Source organism: Labeo rohita, chromosome 8 (assembly GCF_022985175.1).
Source record: "Labeo rohita strain BAU-BD-2019 chromosome 8, IGBB_LRoh.1.0, whole genome shotgun sequence".
Classification (NCBI taxonomy): Eukaryota; Metazoa; Chordata; class Actinopteri; order Cypriniformes; family Cyprinidae; genus Labeo; species Labeo rohita.
In genome coordinates this window covers 24,153,822-24,169,378 of record NC_066876.1, presented here as the reverse complement: position 1 = coordinate 24,169,378, position 15,557 = coordinate 24,153,822, and the positions used below count along the sequence as shown (strand labels likewise).

At 34.4% G+C, this 15,557-nt stretch overlaps 1 protein-coding gene across 1 annotated transcript; it reads left to right on the top strand.

Annotated features, from left to right (window-relative positions):
- The first annotated feature begins 90 nt into the window (after positions 1 to 90).
- fsd1 (fibronectin type III and SPRY domain containing 1) lies at positions 91 to 15,511 on the top strand. The gene is made up of 13 exons (XM_051116811.1): positions 91 to 226; positions 2,190 to 2,285; positions 2,470 to 2,601; positions 4,312 to 4,413; positions 5,595 to 5,617; positions 5,924 to 6,045; positions 7,474 to 7,683; positions 7,769 to 7,867; positions 9,190 to 9,343; positions 9,743 to 9,825; positions 9,917 to 10,168; positions 11,079 to 11,167; positions 13,317 to 15,511. The coding sequence occupies exons 1-13, from the start codon at positions 212 to 214 to the stop codon at positions 13,425 to 13,427; spliced, it is 1,488 nt and encodes a 495-aa protein (XP_050972768.1). The 5' UTR covers positions 91 to 211; the 3' UTR covers positions 13,428 to 15,511.
- Positions 15,512 to 15,557: the final 46 nt, after the last annotated feature.

The following is a 15,557-nucleotide window of genomic DNA, read 5'->3' as shown; positions in this document are numbered from 1 at the left end:
CTAATAACAGTTGAACAGTGGAGATACATTAGGAAACCACATTACCCAGTATCCTTATCGTGCGCCTGCGCAGAACTCACTTTGCAGCTAATGAGTTGTTGAGGGATGCAATGCTCCATAGCAACATCAGTACCAGCGGAGGAGCGCTGCAGCGGACGACCTGGGATAAATATCCTGAGAATATCTGATACAGGTGCTGCATGCGGACAACATGGACGACCAAAAGGTAAGACTCAACCGCCGTTATTGAGAAATTACGAATGACGCTCTTCTGAGAAAAAAGAAAAGGATGCTGGGTGTAAAGAGATACTAAATACGAAATACCGTTAGCTTGTAGCTTCACTTGTCACGTCCTCCGCCCATTGTGTTATGTGTCCTTATAAAGGACAGTCTGCAAGTAACAACTTTGCACCGTTCGGATATGCACTGTATCTAAATACATGATGCAGGCCTGTACGTCAATATTTCCTTAAGTTGATTAACAACAGCCAATGTGAATCACCAGAAACCGCCCGGTTCCCGCAGCTCTGTAACGCGAAACGACTATTGTTTTCAAATATTAATTAGAGGAAATGCTCTGAAGGGAGGAAATAACATTTCAGTATAGTCATAGATGAGTACCTGCAGGTCAGAGCAAATTTTGGTGCAGGACAACCCCCAAACCGGCCTGTATTGTTATAAGCTTGTGGCTTCAGGGAGGCGCCCCGGATATAAAGCCGCTTCTGTGTGGCTCATCATCAGTGACTTAATCCAATGCAAGTAGCCTGGATGAGATGAGAATAAAATATGACATTTTTGGTAAACCCTGTACGACTTTCAGTAATGTTAGCTCACTCTCCATCTGTCTAACGTGCTTTACAAGTCTGCACTTGTCTCCCCATAAATCACTCAAAAATAGACAAGGAAACAATGACGTCAATGAGAGAGTATCATCTGAAAGACATCTAAAAAATTGTACACATATTTTTTGCTTACTAAAATGCATTTATTTTCTGTTGCAAAAATAGCACTTTTGAGAAACATTAACAGTATATCAGTCTTCTAAATAAAGCTGTTTATTTTTATGCAGCAGGTTGCTCCATCATTAGCACTGTCTTAAGATCACATGACCAGCCATCCTGCAATTGATCATTTATTAATAACTCAACAACCCAAATAATATAACAAACATATTTTATAAAGTTCCATTATTAACTCAGAAAACATGTACAGTAAGCATGGTAATAAAAGCTGTAAAATTTCTTATACATTAATTTTATTAAATATTTTTAAAAGCATAAAATTGTAAAAATGTAATTGCTCATAGGTGATATTCTGTTTACCAAGCCTGCATTTATTTGATCCAAAGTAGCAAAAAGAGTAAAATGTTGAAATATTTTTTTACTATTTAAAATAACTGTTTTCTAGTTTAATATATTTTAAAATGTCATTTATTCCTGTGATTTCAAAGCTGAATTTTTAGCATCATTACTCCAGTCACATGATCCTTCAGAAATCATTCTAATATTCTGATTTGCTGCTAAAAAACATTTTTCATTATTATGTTGAAAACAGCTAAGTAGAATTTTTTTCTGGTTTCTTTAAGGAATAGAACGTTCAGAAGAACAGCATTTATCTGAAATAGAAATCTTTTGTAACATTGTAAATGTCTTTATCATAATTTTTGATCAATTTTAAGCATCCTTGCTAAATAGAAGTATTAATTACTATAATTTCTCAACCCCCTTTCTTTCTATTCATCAAAGAATCCTGAAAAAATGTACTCAGCTAATTTAAATATTGATAATAATAAAAATTATAATAATAATAATAATAATAATAATAATAAATGTTTTTGAACAGCAAATCAGCAGATTAGAATGATTTCTGAAGGAACGTGACACTGAAGACTGAATAAAATTAAAAGCAGCATAATTTAAAAGCAGCGTAATAAAAGCTTTAAAGTGTGTCATATATTATTTCTATATAATATTTCTAATATATTTATAGTATTTTAAATTAAAAGCAAAATTGTCAAAATATAATTGATCTTTATACCCTAAAATAAAAGTAAAACAATGAATCTGCTTTGTGACATGGGCTTCCGCCCTTCAAGTGCAGCCATTGTTAACCTATTATTGTTATGATTACGTTTTGTTTTATATGACTCATGCCTCTGAAATCAGAAATGCATTCATGCACTGTTACAGGAATCACTGAAGAAGATTATCACTACGTTGGCTCTGAAGAATGAGGAGATTCAGAATTTCATCTGCTGCTTAAAGCAAAGTCTAGAGAACCTAGAGGTAAACACCACAGCAGGTCTTTTTCTGCTCTTTTTTACCTCACAATTACTTATTGAACTGTTTGATGAATGTGGAAATGTTTTTGTCAGCTCTCAGATGGCCCAAATATGTTGCAAGCACAGTGTTTGACCAAACACATTTCACAGACAATGTAGCTTTAACTCTACATCTGTGGTGTTTGCAGGCGAATTCAAACCGAGTGCAGGAGGATCTGGAGTCAGAGTTTAGTTCTCTGCATGCCGTCCTGGATGAACTGAAAGAGGGCATGGTCACACGCATCAAGCAGGAAAGAGCCAGTCGCACATATGAGCTACAGGTGAGGATCCCTAAGCTTACAAATTCTACCCAAATGAATTGAAATGTGTTATATTTGCTAGACTGAATGATCACATATATCAGAAAAATGCAGAGTGAGGCAGCTTTGGAGCTTGTGCATGACTGAGATGAGATGTGTCACGTTAAGAGAAGGATAATAAGAAATCCTTGAGGATTACAATGTCTCTGTGTGTGTGTATAATCCAGATTGTATCCTTATATACCTGTACATATGAAACAGAGCATTTTACAGCACACATTCATCACAAGTAAACCTGTCATTACCTCGTCATTAAGTAACCTTGGTCATTATGTTCTTTGTTCGTTTACTTCCTTGAAAGAAATATGGTTTCAAGCAAACTTCCTTGTGACTAAGTGTGTGAGGCTGAAGTCACATAATGAATATATTTAGGTTCACCATTTTATCCACCCATGTTTTTCGGTCTGTTTGTAGTTATTATATATTTCATGATATATGATTACCTTTCAGGTAATAGATTAATGATTAATCTAATTTGTGGCTTACATCACCAAATTTGTAACTCTTTTCATTATTGTAGTTTGTAGATTGTAGTTCGCTTTATTTTATGTTGCATTTTCCTCATCTACTTTTATTTATATATATCTATATCTCTCTCTCTCTCTCTCTCTCTCTCTCTCTCTCTCTATATATATATATATATATATATATATATGTGTGTATATGTATATGTGACCCTGGACCACAAAACCAGTCTTAATTCGCCAGGGTATATTTGTAGCAATAGCCAAAAATACATTGTATGGGTCAAAATTATTGATTTTTCTTTTATACCAAAATCATTAGGAAATTAAGTAAAGATCATGTTCCATGAAGATATTTTGTAAAATTCCTACTGTAAATATATTGAAACTTAATTTTTGATTAGTAATATTCATTATTAAGAACTTAATTTGGACAGCTTTTAAGGCGATTTTCTCAATATTTAGATTTTTTTGCACCCTCAGATTCCATATATTCAAATAGTTGTATCTCGGACAAATATTGTCCTATCCTAACAAACCAAATATTCAGTGTTCAGATGATGTACAAATCTTAATTTAAAAAAATTGACCCTTATGACTGGTTTTGTGGTCCTGGGTCATTATATTATATTATATTATATTATATTATATTATATTATCAAGACAATAAAATTTTTATTTAATTTATTTTTTGCATTTACACTACTATTCAAAATTTTGTGGTCTGTATGATTTAAAAAAAAAAAATTCCCTTATGCTCACCGATGCTGCATTAAAAGTATTCATTTATTTTTAAAAATAAATATAAAATATATATATATATATATATATATATATATATATTTTTATAAATAAATAAAGACATATTTTGACTAAATGGCAATTACTAGAACAGGTAGCAAAGAAATGTAGCAAAGTATTCAAATCAAATGCAAATAAAGTTTGCATTTTATTTTGCAAAGCCACTGGTAGCAAGAAAAGCAGCAGTATGCAAAATACAACAAAGTTACAACAATTTAGAACACTGCTAAATAAGTTGATAAAACTACCAAAAATCCAAACGTTTATTATAGTCACTATAGACGAGTAGAGTTATGTAAGTCACTGTATATTAATAGTTACGTAAACCTGTCTAATCACTTAGTAAACTTCAACCAGATTATGTAATTGTCCAGTGATATTATGATTGTTGTGATGTTCTTTTCAGAATCAGCTGAGTGCATGCACCAAAGCCCTGGAGAGCTCAGAGGAGCTGCTGGAATTAGCCAATCAGACGCTCTGCTCATCTGAGAATGAGAACTTCACTCAGGTACCGCCCACATGGATTGTTTACAACACGGTTACAACTAAATGACTCATCTTAAAGAGCTCCTATTATGCTTCTTTTTACAAGATACACTGTCCTGTCTCAGGTGTCACGTTTCCACCCACGGCACGTCATTTTGTTTTCAACAGGTGACAACGGTGTACTAGTTCTAACGCCATTGCAAAAGTTCAAGCAAAGCATGCTAACTGTTTTGTCGTTGGCTGCACAGAACACCATTTAGAGTCCCAGCCTCAGAGGAGATGAGAAAGCAGTGGATTTATTGATTTATTTACAGTATATTACGCTGCTGCAACACAGATCTAATATAAACATGCAATTTTTTCCCCAGCTGTTTACCTTCACAGACATAACTGACTGTTTTTGTAACTGATGTGTGTTTTTAACATAAACTTGTGTGTATTTGACAGTTTAAGCGCAATAAGACATGAAAGAGAACTTAGTTTAGTACTCAAATGCCGTGGGACAGCCGCTTTCTGTGTCAACTATTAAAATACACACAAGCTAATGTCAAAAGCACACGAAACATACAAGTTCACATAGTCTTGGTAATGTCTGTAAACGGTTGGGGAAGAAATCACATGTGTATCATTGTATAAGATCTCTAACATGGCATCTCTTTAATATGGGAACGACACACTACTAATGCAACTCGACCAGGCCTCGTCCCCTCATATTTTTTCTGCTTATGCCTTAGGTGGGAATTATTTAAATTAGGGATGTTATGACATGTAATAGTAATAGTTGTTCAGAAAGAGCACTGGCTGAACTGGACTTTGCAGATCTTTTTCATGCACAAACAGCAACATCGCACAATAAAGTAAGTTGAAAGTGTAAAACGCATAATAGGACCCCTTTAATGACTTGGTATGGTATGGTGTTTCAACCAGTTGATACATATTTGAATGAAATTATATTTTTGCAATTGCTTTTAGGAGACTTGTCCTCAAAAAATGAGTTGATGATAGTTTGTTTACAATCTTTTGGCACTGCTGTTGCCTTCGCTAACAAAGTGGCAAATTGTGTCAGATGCTGCTGGCTATTCCTGCTAACACGTGCTGGTATGACTGATGTATTGTGTTTTGTTGAGACTCAATGAGACTCAGTTCTCTCGCTCCCTATCTCTCTCTGTCCCTTCTTCTTTTTCTCTTTCCTCTCTGCTGCAGGCGGCCAAAGAGATAAAGGATAGGTACTGTACAGATGTCCATACTAGATCTTTGATTGAGTTCAATGCACAGTGTAGAACATCTTCAAACACTCCTTCCCTGAAAGTTCATTCATTTTATCATTAACTCATTTAATCTTTTTTCCTAGTCATTTTTATTAGTGATATTTGGCTCATTTTCATTTCGCCTGACTCCCCAGGTGTGTGTGTGTGTGTATATGCATGGAGTGATTTGATGTTTTTCCTTCATGACATTCCCACAATCCTGTTCTCAGTCTGTCAGCTGAGTTTTATTGTGTGTGTGTTTATTGCGGCTCTGTGTGTCTGCAGTGTGACTATGGCTCCAGCATTTCGTCTGTCTCTGAAAGCAAAGGCCAGTGACAGTATGAATCACATGATGGTGGACTTCACTCACGAAAGAAGTATGCTACAGGCCATCACGTTTCTTCCAGGTCGGTATAACAAATAAGGAAATGTCATAAACATTTTTAAGTTGATAGATTTCTGCTTGCTTTGCATGTAAATGGTTTTATTGGTGTATGTGTGAAGTGTCAATATATCTGAAGGTATAACAGCTTTGACGTCAAGAGCAGAAAAACACAGTACTTACAGAGTTTCACATAAATGCTGACAGATATTCTTGTAAACTGTTCAGGCAGGTTTTTGTTTTACATGTAAACGCACTTTTTTGTTTTTAACTAAACATACCACAATAATCTCTAAATACAACCTGAGGCTGGGTCATAGGATGGTGTTTATGATAAAATTAAAACTAATTACATTTTAAATTAATCAATTAATAAATTATACATTTTAATAATTAAATTTAAAGTAATATAATAATTTATAAACATTATTTACTTTTAATAACTATAATCATTTTGAAATTCCCATATATAACCATGGCAAAATCTGACAATAAGCAAAAAAGTGTGTCACAAGTTGTAATAATATAAAATAATACAAATTTAAATTTAAAAAATAAGAACTGCTTTCTATTTGAATATATTTTAAAATGTAATTTATTCCTGTGATTTTAAAGCTGAATTTTTAGCATAATTTCTCCAGATAATTTCTCACATGATCCTTCAGAAATCATTCTAATATTCTGATTTAGTGCTCAAAAAACATTTATTATTATTATTATTATTATTATTATTATTATGTTGAAAACAGCTGAGTAAAATATTTTCAGGTTTCTTTGATTAATAGAAAGTTCTGAAGAACAGCGTTTATCTATAATAGAAATCTTTTGTAACATTATAAATGACTTTATTATCACTTTTAATCAATTTAAAGCATCCTTGCTAAATAAAAGTATTAATTTCTACAATTTCTTTAAAAAATGCTTTTAAAAAGGTACAGTGTATAATGTTACAAAAGCTTTTTATTTTAGATAAATGCTGATCTTTGGATCTTTCTACTCATCAAAGAATCCTGAAAAAATGTACTCAACTGTTTTAAATATTGATAATAATAATAAAAATAAAACATGTTTCCTGAACAGCAAATAAGCATATTAGAATGATTTCTGAAGGATCATGTGACATTGAAGACACTGAGCTTTCACAGGAATAAATTACATTATAAAATATATTAAAATAGTTCATTTTAATAGTAAAAGTATTTCACAATATTACTGCTTTTGCTGTATTTTGGATCAAATAAACCGTTCAGCCTTGGTGATCAGAAATAAATTCTTTTAAAAACTTTTGACTATAATATAATAAATGTATAATTTGCATTTTGAATGACAAGAATTTCAGAATTTCCATATCTCATGTTTCAGATTATTGGGCCTCATGAAAGTTTTAGGCTTTGGCTGGTATCTCTGAACAAAGGTCTCCGGTATCAGATTGCTCTGTTCTTCTCACCTTTAGTGCCTGCCACACCAGAAATTCACGTGGCTGAATGCCAGGTGTTTGATAACACAGTCACAGTGGTGTGGACCTTACCTGAACCAGATTCCAAAATCGACCACTACATTCTGGAACATCGGAGAACCAATCATGACGGTCCTCCTCGGGCTCGAGAAGACTACCCCTGGATGGTGGTGGAAGGGATAAAAGAGACTGAGTACACACTCACGGGTAAGTGACGATGTTTGTTTTGCTTCTGATATTTTCTACAGTAGTTTTAGATAAAGTTGTGACCATGATATCATCTGTTGTTCAGGCCTACGTTTTGACACGCGTTACATGACCTTTAGAGTGAAGGCATGCAATAAAGCTGTGGCAGGTGAATTCTCAGAGCCGGTTACTCTAGAAACACATGGTAAGTTGCATTGACACACAGAGGGTAATGAAGCATGAAGTTTCTTCTCTGCACAGAGAGAAGAGTCTAACAAAAGTTACAAAGCACTATCCCTACTAAACTGTCTGTTAAAGCTGGATTCAGAAACCACTGCTGTAGTACATCTGCCCTAATGTGAAATTAAATTTAAGGCTGTCAATTTAATGTTAATCTGTATTTATTATTATGTTAATTAAGGTTAATTTAGTGTAATTAGTAATAGTAATTAGTAATTCGTAATAATTGTCTCATACCCATCCATTGAATACATATTCACTGCTCACATCTTTTTTTTTTAATTGTTTATATTTAGTTTATGTGATTAGTTATGTGAATTAACCTGAGTAATTGGCCAATCATGCAATTTCAGTTTTAAAAATTATGGGAATATATAGGGCTGCACAGTAAATCAAAATAAGTGAAAATGCATGATAACAAATTGCAAAGGCTGTTATTTAATTTGATAAATATAAGCGCTACGTGTTCTTTCACGTGCCAACAAAATAATATAGTAATAATTTTCTTTTATAGTACAACAGTACAATTACAATTCAGTATAAAACTAAGTTATATTTAACTAAAAAATACTATTACAATTTTTTAATAGTTTAACTAAATAGTTAGTTAATAATTTAACTAAACTAAATAAACTTTTTGTATTTTATTTCATGATTTTTTTTTTTTACAGTGAAATATTACAAGTAATATATATAGATAGATAGATAGATAGATAGTAAAACTGTAAAATTGCAATTTTTTTTTTTTAGATAATTTGGGAAGTGTTGAAAACATGAAAAAATAATGTTTTATTGCAATAAATATTTTTTATTTTACAGTGAAATATTACAAAAGTAATATTTCTTATTTTGTTTACATTATTTTCTTATATAGACATATTGATATATATATAATAACAACACAAGCAAAGCAAATGTGGAGCTTAAAAAAAACAACAACCTAAAAATCGCAGTCACAATTTTTAGCAGTTTTACCAATTAATTTCTTTTTATCTCATGCAACCCTAGGAGGTTATTTGGGAAGTGTTGAAAGCATGAAAAATGATATTTTATTTTATTAATGTTTTTTTTTTTTTTTTTTTTAAATATTACAAAAGTAATGTTTCTTATTTTGTTTCATTTATTTTTATTTGCTTATATGCTCATATTGATGTATATAATCACAAAACAAGCACAACAAATGTGGAACTTTATATATATATATATATATATAAGATGAAAAATAACATTTTATTTTTCAAAAAAATAAACCTCTTACCTTTGACTCTCCCTCTCATTTGCTTCCAGCATTTGTCTTTAAACTGGATGCAGGTTCGTCCCATCAGAACCTGAAGGTGGAGGATCTCAGTGTGGAATGGGACAGCAGCGGTGGGAAGGTAGCAGTTCAGGACATCCGTAAGGAGAAGAACAGGACCAGCTCTCCCATGCATTCTCCTGCCAGGTTAGATTCACTCCTACATATTTCATTAAGTCAAGTCACCTTTATTTATATAGTGCTTTTTACAATACAGTGTCAAAGCAGCTTTACAGTATTAAACTAGAAAAGTGTGTGTCGATAATAGTAAACACTGTCGACTATATTGCCGGAAATTAAATCTTATGACATTTCTATCATACTGTACACTGACAGGATTGTCACTAAATGGCTGTTTCCATTAAATAAATTTGTTTGATTATTGCTTTTCATATCTGGATATAGTAGACAGAAACCAGATGGCCAGCATGGCCTGTTTACACATGTTGTCACTGGCTAAAATATTAGTATGCCAAAAGCAATCTTTCCTGACCTTAAGCCAGAAAAACTGCCCTACCCATCTGACAATGTGTTTTTTCCCCTCAGGACAGCTATGATGTCCCCCAAAAGAGCTCCATCTGCTAGAGTGGGCCGAGACCGCTTTACAGCGGAGTCCTACACTGTCTTGGGTGAGTCAGCACAAACATATTGCAATGAGCTACTTTTCTAACTTTGAGAAAGTTTGTTCAAAAAACTCCCCAAATTTTCTCCAATGTTCAGGAGACACCATGATCGATGCAGGGCAGCAATACTGGGAGGTACGGTTTGATAAGGAGAGTAAGGCATTTGCAGCGGGAGTCGCTTTGCGGTCTCTAGGCCGCTTTGATCAGCTGGGGAAGAGTAACGCTTCCTGGTGCATCCACCTGAACAACTGGCTTCAGCAGAGCCTCACAGCCAAGCACAATAATAAAGCCAGAACACTGGACTGCCCCATTCCCGATCGCATCGGCATTTACTGCAACTATGAAGAAGGTGATTTAAGCTGTAAATATGACAAAATGACTAAAATATTGCCACAGTAGTTAGCTATGGTAAAAGATGTGTGAGAACCAGCTGGTGTCAGCAGTCACAGAATGTATATTTCATATAGTGGTTGACAGATTTATTATTGCAGTTATTATTGCTAAGATAAAGATTTTTTAAATAATTGGCTTTGGCTGAGAAGTTTTTCTGTTTGTGTCAGAAGTTAGACTTTTATTCTCACAGCGAATGGAAACAAATTTATGGAAACAAATAGTCACTATTTTTCTTTATTTGTGAAAATTATAATTAGTTGCTCTATAAAGCAGAAATGTTTACACAAATGTTTACACAAATGCAAAAAAATTACACATTTTTCTTTCATGCAAAAATTCATTAGGATATTAAGTAAAGATCATATTCCATGAAGATATTTTGTACATTTTCCACCATACATATATCAAAAAAATTTTGATTGGTAATTTGCATTGCTAAGAACTTCATTTGGACAACTTTAAAGGTGATTTTCTCAGTATTTTGTTTATTTTACACCCTCAGATTTAGTTTTATTTCAGCCAAATATTGTTCTATCCTAACAAACTATACATCAATAGAAAAAAAAAATGATTCAGCTTTCAGATGACGTATAAATCTCAATTTCAAAAAATTGACCCTTATGACTGGTTTTGTGGTCCTGGGTAAATTTGTTTTAGAAAGTAATATGTAAAATAAATATAGATTTAATTGCAGCATGTATTATTTGTATCTTTAAGTTAAATTAAATTAAATAGTATGATATTGTATGTCTTTACATTGGTCATCAATCACTCTGCTCTTGGCATCGGCTATCAAAAAATGCATATCGGTTGACGACTAATTAGTAACTTGCTAACTAGTTCTTGTTTTTTCTCTCCCTTTTCAGGCACATTGTCTTTTTACAACTCCAGAACCAAAACTCTCCTTCATACCTTCAGAACCAAGTTCCAGCAGCCTGTTATACCAGCCTTTATGGTAAGATATAATACAGCTCACTTTGTATTTAAAGGGGCATCGGATGCCCATTTTCCACAAATTGGTATGATTCTTTAGGGTCTTTGTGAAATCTGCAACATACTTCAGTTAAAAATTCCTCAGTGGTCGTTTAAAACAGCACCCATTTTACCTTGTCAAAAACAGCTTTGTTCACAGCGACTCGTTTTGGTGCATGTCTCTTTAAATGATAATGAGCTACTGCTCACCCTGCTCCTCTCTTTGCCTTATGAGACAATGTCACTATAGCAGGAGGAAATAGCAGACAGCATACAACTGACTGAGGGTGGAAATAGGCTAATACAGGACAGTCCATCAACAGCTGTGGGTGGGGCTTGAGCAGTATGACATCACACTACTCAGAAATTCAAAACGACTTACAATTGAGACCGTTTAGGTATTTTGGGGACTAAAAAAAGGAATGAATGGGTTTTTATCATTGTATGGTGTGTTTTGTCCACACGCTGCTAAGACATCTATATGCAAACACCATGTAAAAGTGAATTTTGCATCTGATGTCCCCTTTAACAGTTAAATTAGGGATATTTTCAAACATGCTAGTTGACTCTCAACTAAACAGACATGTTTCAGAGTCCTTTGCGTAAGATGCATTCTTGCATTCTAAAACATCTAGACTGAGAGTGCAATGGAATGGAACGGAACAGAATGTAGGTCTATTTTTAACTTGACACCGTCATAAAAATGCACGGTCATGACACGAGATACTGTAAAAAAAAAAACAAGTCACAACACGTTTGTCTGGATGTGTGTGGTTGTAAGAGCAGTGTTTCAAATGCAGTGCAACTTTGACTACAAAAGAAAAGAAAGCCTACATTTATACATTTAGCAGACATTTTTCATCTAAAGTGACCTACAAATTTACACAGTACCAAATTTCAAGCATAAACTAGACTAACATACAATCCACCTTACTAATTTATAAGATTTTTTTCTGATATTGCTGAGACTGTCATGCTTTCATTCTAGTATGCTGCTAGAATGACATATTTTTGTAGGGCAAAACCTAAAAACCTTTTGGCTAAAAACCTGAAATAAGTTTTGTGGTTTCCACAAGCTCAGTATATTTCCCATTCAGTAGTAAGATACATCAGTAAAATTTAAAAGAAAAAAACTTTGACTTGAAAAAAACAGTTAATAACAAGTGGCTAAATGGAACCACAGAGGTTGCAGAAGACATTAAAGGGATAGTTCACCCAAAAATAAAAATTCTATCATTAATTACTCACCCTCATGTCATTCCAATCCTGCAAGACTTTCGTTCATCTTCGGACCCTGCATAGACAGCAACACAACTACCACGTTCAAGGCCCAGAAAGGTAGTAAGGCCATTGTTAAAATAGTCCATGTGACATCAGCGGTTCAACCGTAATGTTATGAAGCTACAAGAATACTTTTTTTGTGCAAAGAAAACAACTGCCTTGTGTACTTTTGTGAATGAGAGTCGAAGACTGACACAGAAAAAAAGAAATGGTTGAATAAAGTTGTTATTTTCTGTTTTATTTGCATACCACTTATAATGTTATCAAGATTTTGATATCAAAAACATCTTAATTTAAAAGTAACAGGCTATTTTCTGTCCTGTTTTTAACCCCCCTCAGGAGAACGCTCTGACGGCGGATTGTAGACTCGGAAGTAAACGCCCACTGCTATGATTGGCTAACAGCGTACATTCATTCTTCATAGATGGATGCTGCTGTGATTTAGGTTTAAAACATATAAATAATTCAATACATCTCAAATGATCTTTAAGAAGAGACAAAGCATATAAGAGCCATATTTATCATTTGGTTTCTGTGTAGATCTGCGCGTTTGCCTCTCTGGTAAACACTATGTGTGAATCAGTGGGCGGGGCTTAACAGCCAGCGATGTCAATCTTCTTCTGCGGAGGCGGCACTTATCTATCCATTACATCATAGAGTAGAACATTCCAAAAGCTGTTGTTTTGGCAGACTGCCTACAACATAAGCTCTTTTTAGACTGACAACAAAGTTTTGAGTTCTGAAACTTAGAGGATGTTTTTATAGTACAATGACCTCTTATATGTCAAAAGATCACAGAAATTTTGGTTTTTCAGTTCATGACCGTTAAAATTCTTTTTCGCCCCCTACAGGTGTGGAATGGGAGTTTCTCAGTGCAGACGGGCCTTCAGGTACCCAGCATCGTGCTGAGCGGTCAGAAGCGAAACAGTAATACAAGCAGCTCTAATGCCAGCCTTACTTAAATCATACTTCACTCTAGAACTGCTACATGTACACACAGGTTTGGAGAACACCTGGCAACTCTGACGCAACTCAGTGTTGTACTGGCGTAGCAAAGCCTGGAGGCTCTTCCTATTATCAGTATGTCTTGCCAGCCAGCCCAGGGGGACAGCTGCTCTAGATTGCTTCCTCATTCCTTTTAGCTCACTGATCCGGATCCTGTGCCTTTCAGTGTCCTGAATCAAGACATGATTGGGGTATTACTCTATTTTAACATGCAAACAGCTTTAATAGCCTTGAGTTCATGTGTACATCGCTAGGGCCAAAAGTTGTGTTATGTTTTTTAGCATTTGTTCACAGTATTTGAGCCACATTTGAACAGTTATTTCCATGCAATTGCAGCATGTTGGTGTTACCGTTTGAAATCTCAGACAAACTGTATTATATTTACACACTGAATGTCTTTAATTACATGCCTCGAATTCTGCTACAGTAGCTGCTTCCGTGAACTTTTTAAACTTACAGTTAGTATCAAAGTAGCACAATAATCATAGAAGTCAAATGCCTTTTATAGAATGTATTAATTCAGCAGTTCCAGCATCTGAGGAGAAAGAAGGCAAGTTTAAAAAAACAGTCGGTTGTGCATGGTTAATGATGTGTGTGTGTTTGTGTTTATGTGTGTGTGTGTGCGTCCATGTTCATCTGTCAACCAGAAAGGTACTTTTCAGTGTTCTTGATGCAAATATTTACCAAACTTGACTTTTTTGTATGCCTGCTGCAATTACATATTACAGATTACAGAAGACATTCTGATTTTTTGCCATATTTCTGTCCTCTGAAAAGAATAGTTCAGCCAAAAATGAAAAGTCTGTCTTCACATCTGTTTTTCCCAAAACTGTGTGACTCTCTGGAACGCAAAAGAAATTTTGAACAATGCTGGAGCTTTCAAGCTTAGTTCACCCCAAAATTAAAATTCTGTCATTAATTACTCACCCTCACGTCATTCCAAACCCGCAAGATCTCGTTCATCCTTGGAACATCTTCGGAACACAAATTAAGATATTTTTGATGAAATCCAAGTGCTTTCTGAGCCTGCACAGACAGCAATGCAACTGACCAGTTCAAGGTCCAAAAAGTAGTAAGGACATTGTTAAAATAGTCCATGTGACATCAGTGGTTCAATTATAATTTTATAAAGCTACGAAAGTACTTTTTGTCCACAAAAAAACAAAAATAGCTTTATTTCAGTGCCCTCTGCCATTCATGAGAGTACAACAATGTAGTACTCAAAAAATCTTAATTTGTGTTCCAAAGATGAAAGAAGGTCTTACAGGTTTGGAACGACAAGACATTTTTTGGTAAACTATCCCTTTGATAAAGGACATAAAAACAGGCAAATTGTCATAAAAATGCTCCATAAGCCTACAGTTAATGATAATCTTTTGAAATAAACAGTCACTCATTTGAACTCCAGAACCAAATCAGTCTGAGTCACTGAAAAGAGTCGACTCAAAAGAACGATTCATTCATGACCCAGAGATCGCTACTATCATTGAGAGCAAGAGAAAATTTCAGACTGTTTATCACACAAATAGTCTCGCGTAGCCAGACCTTCATGGTGCGTTCACACCAGACGCGAATGAAGCGTTAAACGCGAGTGATTTACATGTTAAGTCAATGCAAAGACGCAAAAGACACCCTGCGGCGCGATTCGCGCGAATTAAGCGTTTCGGGCGTTTGACGCGCGTAACGCTTGATTCGCGCAAGTTGAAAAATCTTTGGCGAATATTCGCACATAAAGCGCAGCTACCCTCTCAACAAAATCCATGTCAGCCATATAGCAAACAAGATGGTTGGGTTGTTTTTATGCTATTTTTGAATTCTTTTTGAAAGCTTGGTACTTGCATTGGAAAAGAAAGTCAGAGTTTTAGAACAACATGAGCGTGTAATTAATGACAGAATTTTCATTGTTGGCTAATCTAATATAATCCGCACTGCTTTTAGTTAAACACCTGAACATTTTAAACAGTACTGTCTGAAACTGAAGTCACCCTGTAAAAATGCTATTACACTACCTGTTACGTCAATAAAACAAATGCCAAACATACTTATTGTCTTGCACATCCACACAAGGAAGAAAGTGTGACACAGGG